This window comes from Parastagonospora nodorum, assembly GCF_000146915.1.
Source record: "Parastagonospora nodorum SN15 chromosome Unknown scaffold_1, whole genome shotgun sequence".
Classification (NCBI taxonomy): Eukaryota; Fungi; Ascomycota; class Dothideomycetes; order Pleosporales; family Phaeosphaeriaceae; genus Parastagonospora; species Parastagonospora nodorum.
In genome coordinates, this window is record NW_001884549.1 from 2121092 (window position 1) to 2139031 (window position 17940).

The 17940-nt window shown below is 51.7% G+C and overlaps 7 protein-coding genes across 7 annotated transcripts; 4 read left to right on the plus strand and 3 right to left on the minus strand.

Moving 5' to 3' along the window:
* Window positions 1-502: 502 nt before the first annotated feature.
* Window positions 503-1889, minus strand: SNOG_00960 (hypothetical protein). The gene is made up of 4 exons (XM_001791572.1): window positions 1714-1889; window positions 1306-1655; window positions 848-1249; window positions 503-789 (listed from the first exon to the last, which is right to left on the minus strand). The coding sequence occupies exons 1-4, from the start codon at window positions 1741-1743 to the stop codon at window positions 684-686; spliced, it is 888 nt and encodes a 295-aa protein (XP_001791624.1). The 5' UTR covers window positions 1744-1889; the 3' UTR covers window positions 503-683.
* A 2358-nt stretch (window positions 1890-4247) lies between these two features.
* SNOG_00961 (hypothetical protein) lies at window positions 4248-5699 on the plus strand (the record flags this gene model as incomplete). The annotated part of the gene is made up of 1 exon (XM_001791573.1): window positions 4248-5699. The coding sequence occupies one exon, from the start codon at window positions 4248-4250 to the stop codon at window positions 5697-5699; it is 1452 nt and encodes a 483-aa protein (XP_001791625.1).
* A 338-nt stretch (window positions 5700-6037) lies between these two features.
* SNOG_00962 (hypothetical protein) lies at window positions 6038-8371 on the minus strand (the record flags this gene model as incomplete). The annotated part of the gene is made up of 2 exons (XM_001791574.1): window positions 6038-6325; window positions 6380-8371. 2 exons carry the CDS (start codon window positions 8369-8371, stop codon window positions 6038-6040), a joined length of 2280 nt encoding a protein of 759 aa, XP_001791626.1.
* A 439-nt stretch (window positions 8372-8810) lies between these two features.
* On the minus strand, window positions 8811-10022 carry SNOG_00963 (hypothetical protein; the record flags this gene model as incomplete). Its single annotated transcript, XM_001791575.1, has 2 exons — window positions 8811-9399; window positions 9421-10022. The coding sequence occupies 2 exons, from the start codon at window positions 10020-10022 to the stop codon at window positions 8811-8813; spliced, it is 1191 nt and encodes a 396-aa protein (XP_001791627.1).
* Window positions 10023-10951: 929 nt separating this feature from the next.
* On the plus strand, window positions 10952-11748 carry SNOG_00964 (hypothetical protein; the record flags this gene model as incomplete). Its single annotated transcript, XM_001791576.1, has 3 exons — window positions 10952-11037; window positions 11236-11636; window positions 11681-11748. 3 exons carry the CDS (start codon window positions 10952-10954, stop codon window positions 11746-11748), a joined length of 555 nt encoding a protein of 184 aa, XP_001791628.1.
* Window positions 11749-12233: 485 nt separating this feature from the next.
* On the plus strand, window positions 12234-13712 carry SNOG_00966 (hypothetical protein; the record flags this gene model as incomplete). Its single annotated transcript, XM_001791577.1, has 3 exons — window positions 12234-12764; window positions 12819-13064; window positions 13164-13712. The coding sequence occupies 3 exons, from the start codon at window positions 12234-12236 to the stop codon at window positions 13710-13712; spliced, it is 1326 nt and encodes a 441-aa protein (XP_001791629.1).
* A 1481-nt stretch (window positions 13713-15193) lies between these two features.
* SNOG_00967 (hypothetical protein) lies at window positions 15194-17111 on the plus strand (the record flags this gene model as incomplete). Its single annotated transcript, XM_001791578.1, has 4 exons — window positions 15194-15401; window positions 15457-16374; window positions 16426-16708; window positions 16763-17111. The coding sequence occupies 4 exons, from the start codon at window positions 15194-15196 to the stop codon at window positions 17109-17111; spliced, it is 1758 nt and encodes a 585-aa protein (XP_001791630.1).
* Window positions 17112-17940: the final 829 nt, after the last annotated feature.

A 17940-nucleotide genomic window follows, 5' to 3' on the forward strand; every position in this document is an offset into this window, starting at 1 on the left:
ATAATCCGTCCGCGCTCTGTCTTGAAGCCTGAGTAAACTCCATAACTGATGAGTCTCTTGCGAACAGCCAAAACTCCCTTCAAGTCCAACAACTTCATCTAAACCACCCTTGCTTCGTTAGAAAATGCTCAGAATCCGCGCGCACGAATTCCTGCTGCTGCTATTTCGCTGCGATGTGCCGGGTATAGCTGCCTCGACGCCAGCCGCTGACTTCATCCAAGCCCGGGGAAGCGTCTGGGCAAAAGCTTAAGCAGACAAAGCGCCTGGCGCACGTCAGTGGACGCGGACGTGGCATGGTACTGTGCATCAACGGTGGGGACTGTCAGTTTCTTTGTGGGGGGAGATGGTACGAGTGTAATGCCGATCACTTGGTAGTCTGATTCCATGCTCTGACCTGCGTGCTAAAGAGAACGTGGTGGGCTCAAACGCAGACCGGTTGAGCCAGTGGAATGTCAAACATGATGAATTCAAAGGCATATTTAAACCACCAATTTGTCGTGAACGTGAAGTAATAAAAAGGTGGTATTAGAGTATCAATATGAGTAGGTATCGCGTTGCGTCATAGGTATAATTACATCCAACCCGCGCGATCGGAACCTTTGCACTAGTAGCGCCATCGCCGGCAATAATTCACTGCCGATCAATGACACATCGCATCCTGAGGTCATCGAACACCGAGCCGTCTAGGCCTCGTGCGCAGCGTCGCGTGCGGCCGAGTTGTCGACCTTGGTGCGCCTCTCGCGGCCCTTGTCGGACCATGGGAAATGCGCGACGGGGATGACGAAGAAGCTGTGAACATGTCGTTAGCATACATGTATGACCATAAGATGTGTATGAATCGACGTACCTGTTGGAGCTGTCCGCAATACCAGCCAGGGCATTGTACCAGGCAGCGAAAGCAGCCAGGAGACCAAATGCACCACCGGCGACGATGCATCCCTCTTGTGGGGCCTTGCCGTTGTTCTCGAGGTATCCGATACCAAGCAGCAAGAAGGCCATGTCAAGCGTGAAGAACAGGAAGAAGAAGGCAATGGTAGACCGGAGCGTGCAGATGAGTAGCAGGAAGGTGAAGATGAACCAGCCCATCAGGAACAGGCCGAAAGAGTTGAGGAAAGCAGCTTCGCTCTTCGCGACGAGTGCAGACTCGATCTCGAAACCTCCAGGGGTTAGGATGATGGCAAAGGACAGCCAGAAACCACCGTAGGATGAGAGCGCAGTGGCACCAAAGGTGTTGCCAACAGCCATTTCCCTTGTCGAAGAATCAGCACAAGAACATTTAGAGTCAAGTAGTGTCTTGTTACTCACCACATGCCAGCAAGAAGCTGCACAAGTCCTCCATACCCAAAGGCAAGAGCAACAACAATGTTAGGTCCGGGAATGGCCCTGGTCTTGACATTGATCAGGGACAACACAAAGGTCGTCAGGGCGAAAGCAGAAAGACCCAGGGGAGCTGGGTTGGCGAACTTGCGGTTCGGTGGGCGGTAGAGACCGGGCTGGAAGTCACCACCGAATGGACGGAGGCGCATTTCTGGGTCATTGGTCGCGACGTGGGCGAGCGGGTTGCCGCCGTAGTCGTACGGTGCCCTTTGTCTGGGGGCCGCGCCGTTATGGGCATGGTCGTGGGTTGAGGTGGTCTTCTCCATGCTGGGTCCGCGCTGTGATGAAGTTAGTTAGAACAGTCCTTTCCCTGATGAAGACGAGATTGCAACATACGACACCGTTGTGCTCAGCTGCCGTAGCCATTGTGATGTACTGCCTAAGTGATATGTACGAGACTTTGAAAAACCTTTCGCGTCCAATATGAAAAAAATGGAACGGAAGAATGGGTCTGGGGAAAAAACAGATTCTTAAACCTGGGGAACAAGTGCGCTCATATATTTACAGCCCGTGCCGTCGCTGGGTGGAGTCAGTCTAACGACGTGTGCCATGAGCTCGCGTTCACCCAGACTAAGCAGGTGCAATTAGCACCAAACAGGAACTAATCTGGAGCCACTCACAACGATTCCCCACACTGCTGTCTCCAGACCGGGTAAAGGAGCGACATGGGGTCAATCAATGGGCTGACAAAAAGGCAATTGGTTCATACGAGCCACTGGGATAGTGTCGATCGGCGACCAAAAGAAGCCTGGTCCGGCGCCGGACGTGCGCCGACAAAGACGACTCGCAATTGGAGACGCCCAAAACGATCGGAGCATCGACTTTACCATGGTGCACATCTCGTGAGCTGCATTGCTCTGCTGCGATGACGCGGGGAAATGGGTGCGCTGAATCCTTTGCCGATGCCATTACATCATCGCGACTTGGGAGACGCCCATGACTCCACGGAGAGTGTTGATCGGAAAAAATACGTTTGAACATCCGAAGCACTGACCAGATACAATGTCATCCCAACTTGTGCAGGATACAGGGCGCTTGTTTGAACGATAGAGTGTTATTGCGGCAGGGGAGTGTCGCCCTGCATTCCCTTGTCGCAGTCGCATCTATCATGTACTGCAGAAAGTAAAGCGGTTCTTCTCACTCGCAATGGAAGGTAGCCTTTCGTCATTACCAACAGAACATCCCGTCGCTCACAGGGATGCTGGAAGCCGCGGGTCATGGATTTGCAAGCGAGACTTCGCTGTAGCAGGCAGCCGGGGATAATGGGAATGCCTTTGATGCCCGGCTGCTGGGCGATGATGGCATGCATTGCACCCTGGACGGTGTCGATGGCTAAGCATTGTCCAAGAGTCTCGGCAAGCCACCAGCCCTTCACCAAAACATGACAAACAACATTCTGGTTGATTGCGAAAACGGAGCTGCCAGAGCGCTTCGTGAATTTCAAATCTCGCGCTGATATTTAGCGCATTGAGAACGGGGGCTCTGCGACGGACGGACGTAGAGCATGAGCTAGCGTTCATTCGACGGACAGGATTGCCGGGGTCTCCACACGGAGAGTGGTTGAGAGCGTTGCACGGCATCTGAAGACAAGGTTGAGCTGCAGTTCGGCTGAAACATGCTCGGGCCAGCGGGAGAAGGGACTGCGAAATCCTGCGTATGCTTCCGTGAGGCCGTGGCGGTCTAGATACACCAGCGCTCGTGGCTGAGTCGAGATGGATCTTGAGATGTAATCATGTCAAGTCTGGCCTTGCAACTGCGCCGTCTATTGTGTTGGACGAAGGACAAGCTGGTGTTTTGAGGTCGCGCTGTGGTGCAAAGGATTTCTCCGAAAACACTGCAGAACAGAGGAAACACATTTGCATCCGGTGATTGGCGCTTATGGACACGAAGCTCCCGTTGCTGTCTATGCTTTGATGTTATCTCACACTCGGACATTGTTTAGCCTAATTGTGCCCTGCTGATGGCGTCTTTAGTCGATATTGAAGTGAGATTGTTCGGGAGTGCTTCGACCCAAACATGTTTAGGCATGGAACGAGCTGCTGCTGGTAGACGTTGGTAGCCTGCTTGCAGCATGAGTCTCGAACATGGGGAGGGCGGGCACTTCAACTGGTCCCTGCAGCGTGCCAGACTCCTGGGGATGGGGATGTCGGGGTTGGGTCCTGTGATGAAAGTCGGCGAACGACGACAAAGCTCAAGGATCCGCCAGCACCCGTCGGCCGACTTTGCCCTGCGGCACTTTCCATGTTCTGATTCGAGATTTGTCAAGTATGGAGCACTGCGTTGTTTTTGCCTTGGATGTGGAGTCCTCGAGAAGAAGTCACTTCCTCCCCACGGGGAAGCTCAAGGTTAGTATCAACATCAGAGATCACAGCACGACGTTGCAACAATCACCTGCAACATGGACAGGTGGCGTTTGCTTGGTATTGCCTCCCGGCTTGGTGAACTTGGCGTACGTCGCTTGTTGTAAGAGGCCGAGCAGGGCCGCGAGCATGGGTGAGCAGCATGGCATTTCAGTCCTTTTCGATTCCCTTTCAGAAGCCAGCCGTCTGAAACGCATCGCAGTCCTTTTCTTGGTGTTGAGCCAAGTCGACGGAACGAGCGGCACGTCATGGCCATGTCGATCGCAGCCGTAGCGCGGGGAAGCTCACAGCTCGCAGCTTGAGCTCCTGCTGCAGGGCTCTGCGCGACCAGTTGACAGCTCAGCCTCGAAACGTGACGCGCGAGGCGTAACACCGCGTACCAGGCAACCAGCCAGCCCTTTTGATCACCCATCCAACGTGTCTATCTTGCTGCTTACCACTCTACTATTCACCATCATCTAGGTACAATTGCAACCTGCTTCTCGACCTGACTTTTGCTTGCTGCCTACCATGACGGGGAACAGCTTCACCGTGCAGTCGCATGAAGACCAGACGGGTCGCGAGTACTTCCACCACTCGTCTGCCCAGCGCGTCAACACCGATGTCGTCCTCGTTGAAGCTCTGCGCAAGCAATATCCCCACCTCGAGCTTGTCGTGGTGCCCGTAGGCGTGACCAATCTGCTCGCATACGCCTCTGCTGGCTTCGCCAAAGCGACGCCGCTCGAAGATGCCGTCCGCGATCCTGTTTATGGTGTTGGATTAAAACACCGCAGCTACGTTCCACCATTCCGACGCTTCGACAGCGGACCTGGTGTCTTTGTCGACAACGTCACCTTCGGCAAATTCCTGTACAAATGGAAGGACCAGGAGGCGATAGTATACATTGCAGACGGACGAGATGGAGTGTCAAGCTACCCAGCTCCTCGGAACCACTACATCCTCACCACCAATGAGCACAAGGTCGACGAGCTGCTCAAGCTCGCCTCCCTCTGGGGCTCGCAGCTGCACAATGAGGTCTGGGTCTATGACCAGGGCTACTGGCAAAAGAGCGCCGAGCTCTACAACGCTGTACAAAAGGCAGACTGGCAGAACGTCATCCTGGACGAGGACATGAAGAAGGCCCTCGTCGCTGACGTGGAGAACTTCTTCGACGGCCAGAAGACATACACGGACCTCAAAGTCCCGTGGAAGCGCGGCGTCATCTACTACGGCCCACCAGGCAATGGCAAGACCATCAGCATCAAGGCCATGATGCACAGCCTCTATCAGCGCGGTGTCGAAAAGGGCGACAACCGCCTCACCGTCCCCACTCTCTACGTCCGCACCCTGACCTCCTACGGCGGCCCCGAGTACTCGCTCCGTCAGATCTTCAACAAAGCCCGCCAGGAAGCGCCATGCTACCTCGTCTTCGAAGACCTCGACTCCATTGTCAGCGACAACGTGCGCTCCTACTTCCTCAACGAAGTCGACGGTCTCACGTCAAACGATGGCATCATGATGGTCGGCTCAACGAACCATCTCGACCGCTTGGACCCGGGCATTTCCAAGCGCCCCAGCCGTTTCGATCGGAAATACTACTTCTCCGACCCAGACTTCGGCCAGCGTGTCCAATACGCACAGTTCTGGCAGAACAAGCTCAAGGACAACAAGGACATTGAGTTTCCGGACGACTTGTGCAGTAAGGTTGCAGAGATCACCGACAAGTTCTCGTTCGCGTATATGCAGGAGGCCTTTGTGGCCAGTCTGCTGGCCATCGCGGTCAGAGGTGGTAAGTCTGAGGAGGTAGACAAGTGGTCGGGCCCGCAAGACCCGTTGTCACAACTCCGCATATCGGTTGGTGGCGGTGATGACCCGGATCTTGATCACCTGGAGCTTTGGGTTGAAATTCAGAAGCAGGTGAAGATCTTGAAGGAAGAAATGGATGAGAAGAGCATTAAGAGCACTGCGAGGAGGTATGATTGAGGATTGATACAGACGCGGAGCTATACAGGCCGTTGTATCTACATGGTCCTCCTGTCGTTTTCTTGAGCTCCACACTTGATTATATAAACCGACCCTTATCTAATTACACCAGGTGCTGCAATAATTTGTGCGCGTTGTCTGATAACTATAAGCACTATCTAAGCGCAACTGAGATGAGCTGTTTAACTTCGAGGCACTTTTAGCACTTTGTTGCGTCCTAAAACGGTATTGAATCTCGTCAAGTACGCATATTAGATGGCGATCGTGCTCTGATAGTAAGTTCGTTTTAAGCAGAGCGCGCACGAATTACTGCAACACCTGGTGTCTAGAAGGAGTATTCACCGCGGACTATCCCATGCCCTGAGCTTTTTACGATACGTCACAGTAGTGACCCTCTTCCGCTTCTTAGATGAGCTATTAGGACTCAATCTCGTGGGCTCAGTCGTCGGTGTCCTTTCATTGTCGGCATCTGCGCCATCGTCAACAAGATCGAGTCGGGTATTGATGCGACTGCATCGTCTACGCCTAGCCGATGGGTAAACAGGAAACAAAAAGTCGTTCGAAGAAACACGGCGATAGCTCGCTTTTCCAAACGCGTTGTGCGCGTGCATGTGCTCTGCCTGCTCCTGCGTTCCCATCAGTAAACAATTTCCCGTACTCAACGTCGCAAGTGAACTTACCTCCATACTCATCACCCCCAGCTCCAGTAAACAAAACGGACACGTGACGTCCATATGCTGCGAAGAATCCTGCAAGAACCGCTCCTCCCACTTATCTGGTTCAATCTCTTCCAGCTCGGGAGAAGCGGGTAAACTTTCTGGTGTGAGCGGCACAAAGGACGGGCTGACTTGTTCGAGCCAGCCCGCGCATCTATCTGTGCTCAGGAATTCTAGTGTCGGGACGCTGTCTCGACGGTATAGGGCTTCGTGTTCTGGCTCAGTGGATGGAGTAGTGTTCGCTCCATCTATAGTCCACCACACATCATCCTTACTCGTCCACGGTTCGTCGCCACGCAGTGGATCTGCCATCGTATCATCCCCAGGTTTAAGTTTCTCAATAATGGCTAGTTTCACCGCGACGCTGATAGCACTCTTTGCGTTCGGGGGTGGAACGGTTGGGAATATCCCGCTGGGGTAGATCAGAGGCAAGTGTTGACCGAAGGTCTTCCACGCATCTGCCTTGCCCTTTTTCGCCCACCGGTTGCGGTACTTGATCAGCGTCATGGCGAGGCCGTGCGTGTACAGCTCGAACTCGATGAGCGCGATGATGGTCTCGAGATCCGGGGGAGACGTTACATGCACCGGTGGAGAAGGCCAGACATTGGGGTTCTTGACGCGCGTAACCATCGTGCGAGACGTTCCAGGTAGACGTTTCCGCGACACACTTGACCTTTCCATCCCATCTCCATCGTGCGTCCAATCCATATTCCTCACCGTCGGATCCGCCCACTCCCCTTCCCCCGTCCAGAAATAGTAATGCGGCACATCGCACCCCGGAAACCTCACGAAGAAAAGATTCTCAAGCCTGTGTCGCTCCTTAGACTCTTCCTCCTCCCCATAATCCAAATATGCAGGCAGATAGCACACCGCCGTCGGCCGATACTCGCTCGCCTCCAACACTTCGGCGAGTTTCCTGCCCTTGTTGACGTGTCGCTGTACATGCCGCTGCTCGCGCGTGACTTTCAGCCCGACGCCTCGAGGCTCGACGCGCAGCAGCTTGCGGTTTTCGAGGAACCACTTGGTGTACACGTCGGAGAGTGCTTTGGTTTCGTTGCGCGGCGCAAGCGAGAAGAACATGCGTGCGTTCCAGCCTTGGATCTGCGTGCGCTGCGCCCAGGTTGATGCGCGTTCGATTGTCGCTTTGCGGAGGACGCCTGAGAGGACGCCGTTGCGGGCTGCGTGGCGCGTGCGAGGCGAGAGTAAGGGCACGAAGTCGGGGTTGACACCAGGAGGGTATGTTTGGCCGGGGAGGAAGAGCTTCTCTTTGGTTGAGGTGGTATGGACTTTTAGCGGTGCGTAGGGGATATTGCGTGGCACGGGCAATGGTCGTTTAGGTGGATATTCTGGACTCTTGGGTCGGAATATGGCGGCTTGTCGTGTTGAGATGCGAGCTGTTGGCGAAGGCATGTCCGGGAAGGACCATTCAAACAAGCGGAGTTTGCATTCGGGGAGGATAGTGTCGTTCACTGAGGAGTCTGTCGTGTCTGTGGAAGTACTATCCCAGGATTCTTCGCTGAGTACTTGACCCATTGGACCTTCATCACTTCCCGCCATCATATCGTGCATCTGCCGAATCTCGTCTTCGTCGGGGGTGTCATCACTTACACTCTCTTCGCGTTCGCGCCTGGCCTCTTTCTCCATTCGTCTCTTGTGCTTGATAGCCTCTTCTTGTAACCGCCGGTCGTTCTCCTGGCGTTTTTCCACCTCGAGCTTTCGCTGCTTTTTCTCGTGCTCCACGAGGGCGCTGCGCTCAGCCCGCCTCTTCTGGACATCGTAGTCAGCCAGTGTTTTGGCCATCTCTACTTTCTTCATGTCTTTCACATAAATTCCACGCTCGATGCAGCCGTTCTTGAGCTGCTTGTAGTCCCAATCATCGTAAACGGTATTGGTTCTGTCCCGGTCCTTGACACGGTGCGTGCCGCCACGCTTGTGTGGAGCAGCTTGCGGAGCCATGTTGTGATGTATTGACTGCTACGAACGCTTGTGTGGGATAGTGAGCCTGTGAGGTTTGTCAAGATACCCTGTTCTAGGAGAAATGATAGATACGCTTAAATGAGGATTCTCTTCTGTGATTCAGAGTCTGTCTATCGAGAGGATGGTGTCAACGGTCAGCGATGCGAGTGTGAGCAGGTTGATTGTTAGAATGTGGCATGTTTTGCATTTGCCAAAACATGTCTTTGTCTTCTTTTGCGATCAAAGACAGGCCCTCACGGCCCGCTTTGGTACGGCGACTTCTTTGTCTCAGACTTCAATCTTTTAAAACAGTAGCACATGGGTCAAGCTCTTTGTGACATTGTGCAACTGATAATAAGAACGAATTCATAATTTACGAAAGTTAGGGTATCTCGCTGTATGATGTCAACAAGGGAACACTGGAATTCGTTGGAACTACTTACAACTCCGATTTCTCAATCGTCTGTTTCCGCTTCTCTGCCTTGAAGTCTAAATGACCTTCTAGCTCCATCCACTCTGCCGTGAAAGCCATGACCAATTTCGCCCAATCCTCCACTGTATCTGTATGCAAATGCTCGCCGTCGTCCGTGATTTCATGCCAGACTCTTGGGAAAGGTGTAGGAATCATGTGAAGAATTTCAACGCCACGAGCCATAAAAGGAACGTGATCGTCCTGCACAAAGCCGCCCATGAACGAGTTATCGCTCTTGCCGCCTTCCGGCAGAAACATAGGCTCTGCGCGAGGCTTCTTGTTCTGGCGCTTGGCCACTCTAAGAGGATGATTGGGAGATGACTTCATCAAGCCCAGTTTTCGTAGCCGCTCCTCCACGTTTGCCATGCGCTTGTATGCCCAATGTGTAGTTTTGAAGTATGATGGCACGCGCGGGCTAGCGGAGCCCAGCAGGTCGAGCAAAAGAAATAGCTCGATCGAATCGAGAGGCGTGCGGTAGATGGACGAAGCGGCATGGAAGGTCGACTCCCAGTCTCCGGCGAGAGCCCTGATGTCACTGTCAGCACTGCATGCAGCCCTATTTCAGATTTGTGCATACCGAGCGCCATAAAGGCTGTCGTCGTCAGTCCAGCTCTTGAAGGCTTCCTCGCCGTCCAGAAACAGTATTTGCAGTCCCTTGTGTTCCACATCGAAGTCGTCGGCATTGGAGGATGCCCATTTCTTGGTCAGTGCTGCATCCAGGCTGCGCGCAATGTGCATGATCATGGCGCAGGGCGCCGCACTGTCAGTCGCTCCAATGAAGCCATCTGGTGTGAGTTTACTGTCGTAATGGGCGACCAGAGCCAGTCTGGACACGTCGCCCTGCAGCGCATTTGGCGGATCGCGAGTCGCGATAAAGTTCACAAAAGGCACTTCTTTGCCGTTGCTCACAGGCGTCTTCGATGTCGAGTTATGCAGGTCGATGCGCCATTCCGGAAGCTCCTTGTGGAAGAAGTCTATAAAATGCTGTCGTACAGCCACGTTCCCTTCTGTACCAGACACACGCGGCCGCAGAATGGGTGCCAAGATAGAACCGGTCTTGATATCGAAGTCCTTGCCCGGCCCAGGTAACTTCTGGAGGGACTCGTCACTGATGTCGTGGTAAGCAGACCCCAAGGAGAGCAATGAAGCGAGCGACAGCAGCGCAGAGGCGAACAACATGATGAAGATGGCTTGTTCACATCAGAGCTTTCGAGTGTGATCCAAAAGAGCCGGTGTGTAGGTTATTGGTCGAATTGGGGCATATTGCGACCAGACTTTGAGAACCGGTGGAGGACTGAATCGTGGTCTCAACATGGGAATTCGAGGTTCCGAGGTTCCGCCCCAATCATTCCGAACATCGCACGTGACATCCAGCAAGCTGCGTGAATTGAATAGTTGCTCACGCCAATGGCATAATTCCTAGCATTTCTTTGGAAGTACGCACAGGCCAGAGCATGCGTTCACACTGTTCTTCACATCCGCAAGAAGGTGAGCGCCAAGCCAAGCCAGTAAGTAGAGAAGCGGCAGCTTTAGCCGAGCAACCCATACCAACAACTTTGAGCCACTCTCCTTCTACCACACCATCAATGGTCATGCGGCCGCTTTTCCCCACCTTTACAGCAGCCTTGAAGCGTTCTTTGCTAGGATCTAATGTCGGAAGGCCAACTACGCGATTTCGGTATACCCAGTTCGTTTGCAGGTCATGTCAACAGAAATTTTCCACGTCTCCTACGCTACGCTTGCTCGGAGGAGCTAAGAAGGTAGCTGAGAAAGAACGGAGTACGTGATTTCGCAAAATTTGGTGAGTTTGGCTAACCATGTACCAGAATACAAGTCTCGATTGCTCATCTACGATGCTGGTGACGCGCGGACGACGTGGATTTCGTTTTGGAAAGCTGTAGCTCTATTGCAATGCGGCACTACGTTTGTGTTTGCAGTACCACTCCTGTGGAAAAATGAGAACGAGCCGGATCCAAGACTGAGAAAAGCTACGGCAATATTAGGTATGTGCTAAAAGTTTCTTTGATGTTTGTCCTGCCTGGCTTTTGTGTTATCTCGTTCGAGTCATTTCAGCCCTTCCTTTGATGTCAAGCTTTCTGAACTTCCAAATGCTCTGTGTCTGGACAAAGAAGCCGTGGAAGTGGTCAGTATTCAAGTGGCCTATGCCCACGTATGATTATGAAGCGTACGCGATGTATGTTGGACAATGGCAAAAATGACACAATGCCACCACAATTTGTTTTCAAGACCCTTTCTTTGTAGTATCAGCGAGGCTCACACGTCCAACAGTTGGTATACTGGGTACAATTCCCACCTTAACGCTTGGATACTTGACCGCACCCTTTACACATCGAGTATATCTACAGATTCCAGAATACGCGCGACGCAGCAGAAAGGACCTCATGCACTTTGCGAACACGCTCATAACGAAGCCCGTCGACACGGCGAACACGAAGCTCGAGTTTGTCACCCTGCGAATCTTTCCGTTCCGCAAACAAACCAGTGTTTTTCTACATGAGCTTCGTGCTTTACCCCCAAAGAAGATGAGGTTTGCGAACATTGAACTTCCAAAGAGCGATGATTGGGTCCAGAGGCAGCGTCAAAAGGGACTCTTCAAGAGATTTTACGAGGCGATCAGTGAGCCTAGGTTCAAGTTCTTTGTCAAAGAAGGCCGTTCATACACGATGAAGACTGGGGTACCTGGGGTCTGGGAAGAGGTGGCGAAGCGGATCCAACAACAAACTCTTGATGCGAGTCGCCTCTTGGAGACGCCAGCGAAGAAGACTAGGACGAGTAAGCCGATCGTCTATGCAACGCTACGCCCGGCAACTTCCCAGGTGCAGATGAAGATCAAGAGGCAGACAGCAAGACAAGTGAAGAGATGATGACAGCACGTGTAGAGTAACACAATATCTGTACCGTTCTTATGGCTTTATGTAGTTATAAGTAACCCGGAGGCAGGTTTTTAATTACAGAAGAAACGACGATTACCTTTATGCAGATTGATAGCCTTGTAAACATGGTCGTTCAGATTATCGTGATCAGAAACATTGTACAGCTACCAGCTTGTGTCTACGCAGATATACGAATTTGGACTGATCTTTCATTTCAACGAATGTTTCGGAGCATCACCTCGATCTTCATTGTACTTACATGTTTCTTCGTTTCAACTTTCCAGCTCAGAAACATCTTCAAAGGACATTGAGTAATTACATCTCGACTTACGTCATGATCTTCGCGATGGCAGAATTGTTCCCGCATATCAACAAGCACTCTCACTAGAACTTTAAAACTTTCAGCACTGAATACTTGTATCGCATTCCCGAGCCTACTCTACAATCTTTGACACATCCAGAGCTAGTACAATCCATCGTGGTATCACTCAACACCATGAGCACTCCTACATCTATCGTCTCAGTCTTTCTCTGCGCATCATTTCTGTGGACATTGTACCTCATCTTCGATGTCCGCCGTTGGCCAAACCCACCCTCGAAGCTCCGTAAACTTGGTCTTCTCTGCCACAACATCCCAGCCGTTTTCTTGCTGACCAATACCACCACTGCTCAATCGGTTCAAGACACTGCGTTGGTGTGGTTCACGGCCACTATGATTTTTCGTTATTGGCGTGAGCTGGTAGCAATCTGGTTCTGGTTCCAGTATGAGCTAGCTGTCATCGCGGCTGAGCCCAACACCACTGCGCAAGACTGTTCTGTCATCGTGCCGACATTCGGTCCAGCCGACAACAAGTTTTGCGAGGAGATGGTTACGGCTATTCTTGTCAATCACCCTGCTCGAATCGTCTTCTCTACTAACACTGTTTCGGCAGCTGAGCAGGTCGATACCGCCTTACTACATATTCCGGCGGATTTCCAAGCAGGCGCCAGTACTTATCAGGTTGAGCACGATCTTGGTCCGTTGAAGGTAACTACCGAGATCCTCGTTCGGAATGCGAACATGTCAAACAAGCGCCAGTAGGTTGTACACGCCTTCTCTAACGTAGACACCGACATCCTCGTCATGGTTGACGATACGGCGATTAGGCAGCCATGTTTTCTCCAGGCCACACTTCCAGCGTTCGAATCGAAGCAGGTGGGTTTTGTAGGTACGCGCAAATGGGTCAAGCACCTTTCTCATCCTCGCGATCCTCCTGCAAATTTCTTCGTTGGTCTCTGGAAACAGTACGTTGTTGGCTTCTGGAACACCATTGGAGGCCTTTATCTGGTCCGTCACAACTCCGAGACGCGTTGAAGCAACGCTGCTGATGGGGGCGTGTTCTGTATGTCCGGTCGCTCTAGTCTGATTCGCATTGACATCGTCAAGAACCCTAGCTTCGAACACGCGTTCCTCACCGGGTACGTCCTCCGCTTCGGCGACTTCTTTCCTGGTTGGGGCCTGGTACCAGCCGACGATGACAACTTCATCACCCGTTGGGTGATCAATCATGAGTGGCAGGTCAAGATCCAGTCATCAAAGGACGCAACTATGACGACCAGTTTCGGTACGTACCCGCTGAAGTTTACAAATCAGTGCCAACGCTGGAGCAGAACCATATTCCGCCAGAACCCCATTGCACTTTTCTCAGACTGTAATGTCTGGTGGACCTGGCCGCTGACTACTTGGACGACGCTCTTCCCGTGGCTATACAATGCTGCGCTCATTTGGGACAGCCTAGCAGTGTATATTCTGACACAGACCGACCTGTATGCACAGTCATGTCATCGTATGGCTATGATGGGCTTGCTCATCGGCTTCATCCGGATTTCAAAGCTCGCGAAGACCATTCCTTGGTTTTGGGAGTATCCGGTAGACTTCTTCTTCTTTTTCTTCTTCTTCTACTTTGTGATTCCAGCATATCCATGCTTCGCTTAATGGCATTTACTGTTGAAGATCTATACAGCGTTTACTTTCTGGGATCTCACCTGGTCTGGCCGCACGCTGAAGTAGGTTGTGATCGATCACTGTACGCATGTTTATCACATTTCCTTGAGGTCCAGCCTCCTTTACTAAAATTCGAGCGAAGTTGGGCTACGAGTCGAGTCGGAACAATTAAGTGATATACTTTGCTCCTGACTGTCAAATTCTGGAGTTCAAATAATAATAAGATGTCTGTACCTAAACAAATGAAAAGTGGTGCACAGCACCGTAATTATAGTCCCTGTTGTCTCATTGCCGCCTATAGTCTTGTCATTATTCTCGTTACAAATTCCAGCCATAGAGTTATCAGTTTTTTGAAGTTCTAATGTTGACGGTGGAAGCTCCAGTGCTCTGCCGATGTCAGCATCATGTGATGATAGCACTTTTCTAGCTAATGAGAGCAAAATTCTCCTTGTCCAACCAGCATTCCTGCTTATTACTACGTACAACGGTAAACGAGCATTACTAATGTGTCTGGTGTTCACATCGTGAAACGCCATGACTCCGCTCGCGACATGCAAACCTCTGTAGCGATAATGATCAGAGGACTTTTTAAGATAGTCAGCACGTTTGCCTTCAAGGAGTTCTACCGACCTCTCTTCATTTTAAAGGCAATCAAATGCTCTGAAAGTCCGGGGTTGCGGTTCTGGTGATTGACATTGCGAACAACAAGGTTGAGTCGACTTTAGGCAGAATGCACGGCACTGCCAACCATACCTTCTATCCCAGATCCCCGCTCTCCACACCCCAGTTTGACATGAGGCGGGGCCTTACGGCAGCCCGCGGAACCTAGCATGCATGCATGTTCATTTTGTCCATTATTGCTTCGGAGCCATTCAAACGCTTTGTTGTGCAGCTGGACATGGCGCAAGTCGATCTGCGAGATGTGACGCCGAAGAGATTTGTGTCGCTTTGTCTTGATAGACGCTGAAGGTGTTTTAGAGAACCAGGGAAGATTTAATCCGTCACGAAAGCTCCGATCAGGGCGATAAATCCGCAGCTGACACCCACTGTACGCATCTCCATACGCCACAACGGCACGAAAAGCGATGTTCGTTGCAAGAGGCGTTCCTTGCCGCGTGCACAAGCACCTCTTACTCGACGCCAGCGAAGCTTGACCGTTGCCGCTCCACCAAACAAGCGTGATGCTAAGTGAGCTTAGCCGTCAATTTATCCGCTACAAGAAAGCTTCGTTTCATAGCCATTCAGCGTGCGAGCCGGCGCCTGTAAGACCTTGTCAGATTGATTTCTAGGTCCGTGTCGCCGGGGCATGCGACGAGTACATATGTAGGTGTGCACCCGCAGTCTTGGGATTCGGGTAAGCTTTTCGACTGAACGGTTCTGCAACACCATTCATCCTTTGGACATAGGAAGAACTGGCTCTGTGAAAGCCCATATATTACATTCCTTAGACCTCAACATCAAACTTCGTCAACATGGCTCCTGTTGGTGGCGGGGCTGCCGAGTTCGAGGCTGCCGCTTTGGCTCGCCGCAAGGCTCTCTCCGGAGCCACGGGGCCTATGGCCTTGGTCAAGAACTTGAAGGTCTTTGGCATTGCATGCTTTGCGTGCTTGGGTGGCCTGCTTTATGGTTACAACCAAGGTGTATTCTCTGGTGTTCTTACCATGACTTCTTTCAAGGAGCGTAAGTTTCAACCATCCATAGCACGAATTGACCAAGTTGCTGACTTTGATGGAAGACATGGGCGACTATATTGAAGATGCCGACAAGCTCACATGGAACTCCTCCAAGCAGGGTTGGCTCGTCTCTATTCTCGAGCTCGGAGCCTGGCTCGGAACTATGTACTCTGGATTCCTCGCTGAGATTTTGTCTCGTAAATACGCCATTCTCGTCAACGTCGCTATCTTCATCATCGGTGTTGTGATTCAGACAACTTCGATTAGCGCTGGACACAACGCAATCCTCGCGGGACGATTCATCACAGGTATGGGGGTTGGTTCGCTCTCCATGATTGTACCCATGTACAACGCCGAGATCGCGCCTCCTGAGGTCCGTGGTGCGCTTGTCGGTCTTCAGCAACTCTCCATCACTCTCGGTATTATGATAAGTTTCTGGATCGACTATGGCACGAACTTCATCGGTGGCACTGGTCGTAGCCAAAAGGAAGCGGCATGGCTTCTCCCACTCTGTCTGCAACTCGTCCCGGCTGTCCTTCTTGGTGTGGGCATGATCTTTATGCCTTTCTCCCCACGTTGGCTGGTCCATCATGACCGCGAGCCTGAAGCTCAACGGGTTTTGGCTCAACTCCGAAGCCTACCAGAGGAGCACGAGCTGATCGAGCTTGAATTTGCTGAGATCAAGGCACAATCGCTCTTCGAGAAGAAGTCCCTCCGCGAGAACTTCCCACATCTCCAGGATATGAGCGCGTTGTCGACTTTCAAGCTGCAGTTTGTTGCTATTGGCAGTCTCTTCACTACCAGGGGTATGTTCAAGCGCGTTATCATCGCGACCATGACGATGTTTTTCCAACAGTGGACGGGTATCAACGCAATTTTGTACTACGCGCCCACCATCTTTTCAGGATTGGGTTTGAGCTCCAACTCAGTGAGTTTGCTAGCCACGGGTGTGGTCGGTATTGTTATGTTCATTGCTACCAGTAAGTCACACATCTTACATTACCTGCGAGTTCCCTGAATAACATGTATAGTTCCCGCCGTCATGTACGTGGATAGCTGGGGTCGTAAGCCAGTCCTTGTCATCGGTGCTATCGGCATGGCACTCTGCCATTTCATCATTGCTGCCATCGTTGCCAGCTTTTCCGATGACTGGCCAAACCACCAGGGTGCCGGTTGGGCCGCCGTCGTTATGGTCTGGCTGTTCGTCATTCACTTCGGTTACTCCTGGGGCCCTTGTGCCTGGATCGTGGTTGCTGAGATCTGGCCCTTGTCTAACCGTCCATATGGTATCGCACTTGGCGCATCATCCAACTGGTATGACATTACTCCAAAAAATTCATGTTGAAGACCATGTACTAATTATCGTAGGATGAACAACTTTATTGTTGGTCAGGTCACACCCGACATGCTCACGCACTTGAAGTACGGAACTTACATCTTCTTCGGTATCTTCACCGCTATGGGAGCTGCCTTCATCGCCTTCTACTTCCCCGAGACTAAAGGTCTCACCCTCGAGGAGATGGACACGCTCTTTGGTTCCGTCGGTACTGCTGAGCGTGAGAAAGAGCGCTGGAGGGAGGTCCATGCTGAGGTCGGGCTCACTGAGCTCCTCCGTCGGGCTGGTGTATACAACGGAAGTGATGAACACGTTGCTGGAGGTGACATGGAAAAGCCTGTCCTAGAGACCAAGCACGAGGAGCACACTCCTGTTGCATAGACTGTGACAAGTAGCACTATGTGTCTTGTCAGGTTATGCTAAATCTTGAAGAAAACGGATACGACGAGTATAATATAGCAAAGCTTCAATTCGCCTGTAATGAACATCAATACATTGATGTTTCTTGATTAATTGGTCCGCCTTTGACTTTGTTCAGTCTCTCAACCTACAAAGTAATCTGACTGGTTGCTGCAATAAGTGCGCGCTGCGTTAGGAGACTCTGTGTAATATTTAATCACTGATTAGCTGAGCTGCCCTACCTCAGGGCTGTTTTAGCACTTTGTAACGCACTAAAAAGCTTTTGAGTATATTCAGGGATCTAAATCGGCCGAGTGAAAAGAGCCGATATCTAGTCGTAACCTCAACTCGCGCAATGCTACCGATAACCACGCGAGCTCTGCGCATGCATTGCGCGACACATTACTCACTTTGGACGGCCAAATGGGCGATGAGTTCGCGTGTCTTGTGAGGCTTCGCTCTGGTATGACCATGACCACCAGGTGCACGAGGTCATAAATGCGGGGTCGGCAGACATCCTATTTAGCAACACAACCGCTTGCGAAAGACATCTTTCTAACCAATCTGATCTGATTCTCTCGATCAATCTTGGGCACGTCGCGCTTTGGCTGCCTTCTAGTCAAGGCATTATGTAAATCTGCAGCACCGACGGTGCCTAGGTACCTATAGTATTTGGGACTTCCAAGGTTGTGCTCAGAGAAGCACATCGGGCAAAATGTCTGTAAGGCATCGTTAACCGTCTGAGAAAAGAAATCACAGCAGCAATTTCCCTCAGCTGTCGACTACGTAGTGGCTCGCCACAAAGGCGGAG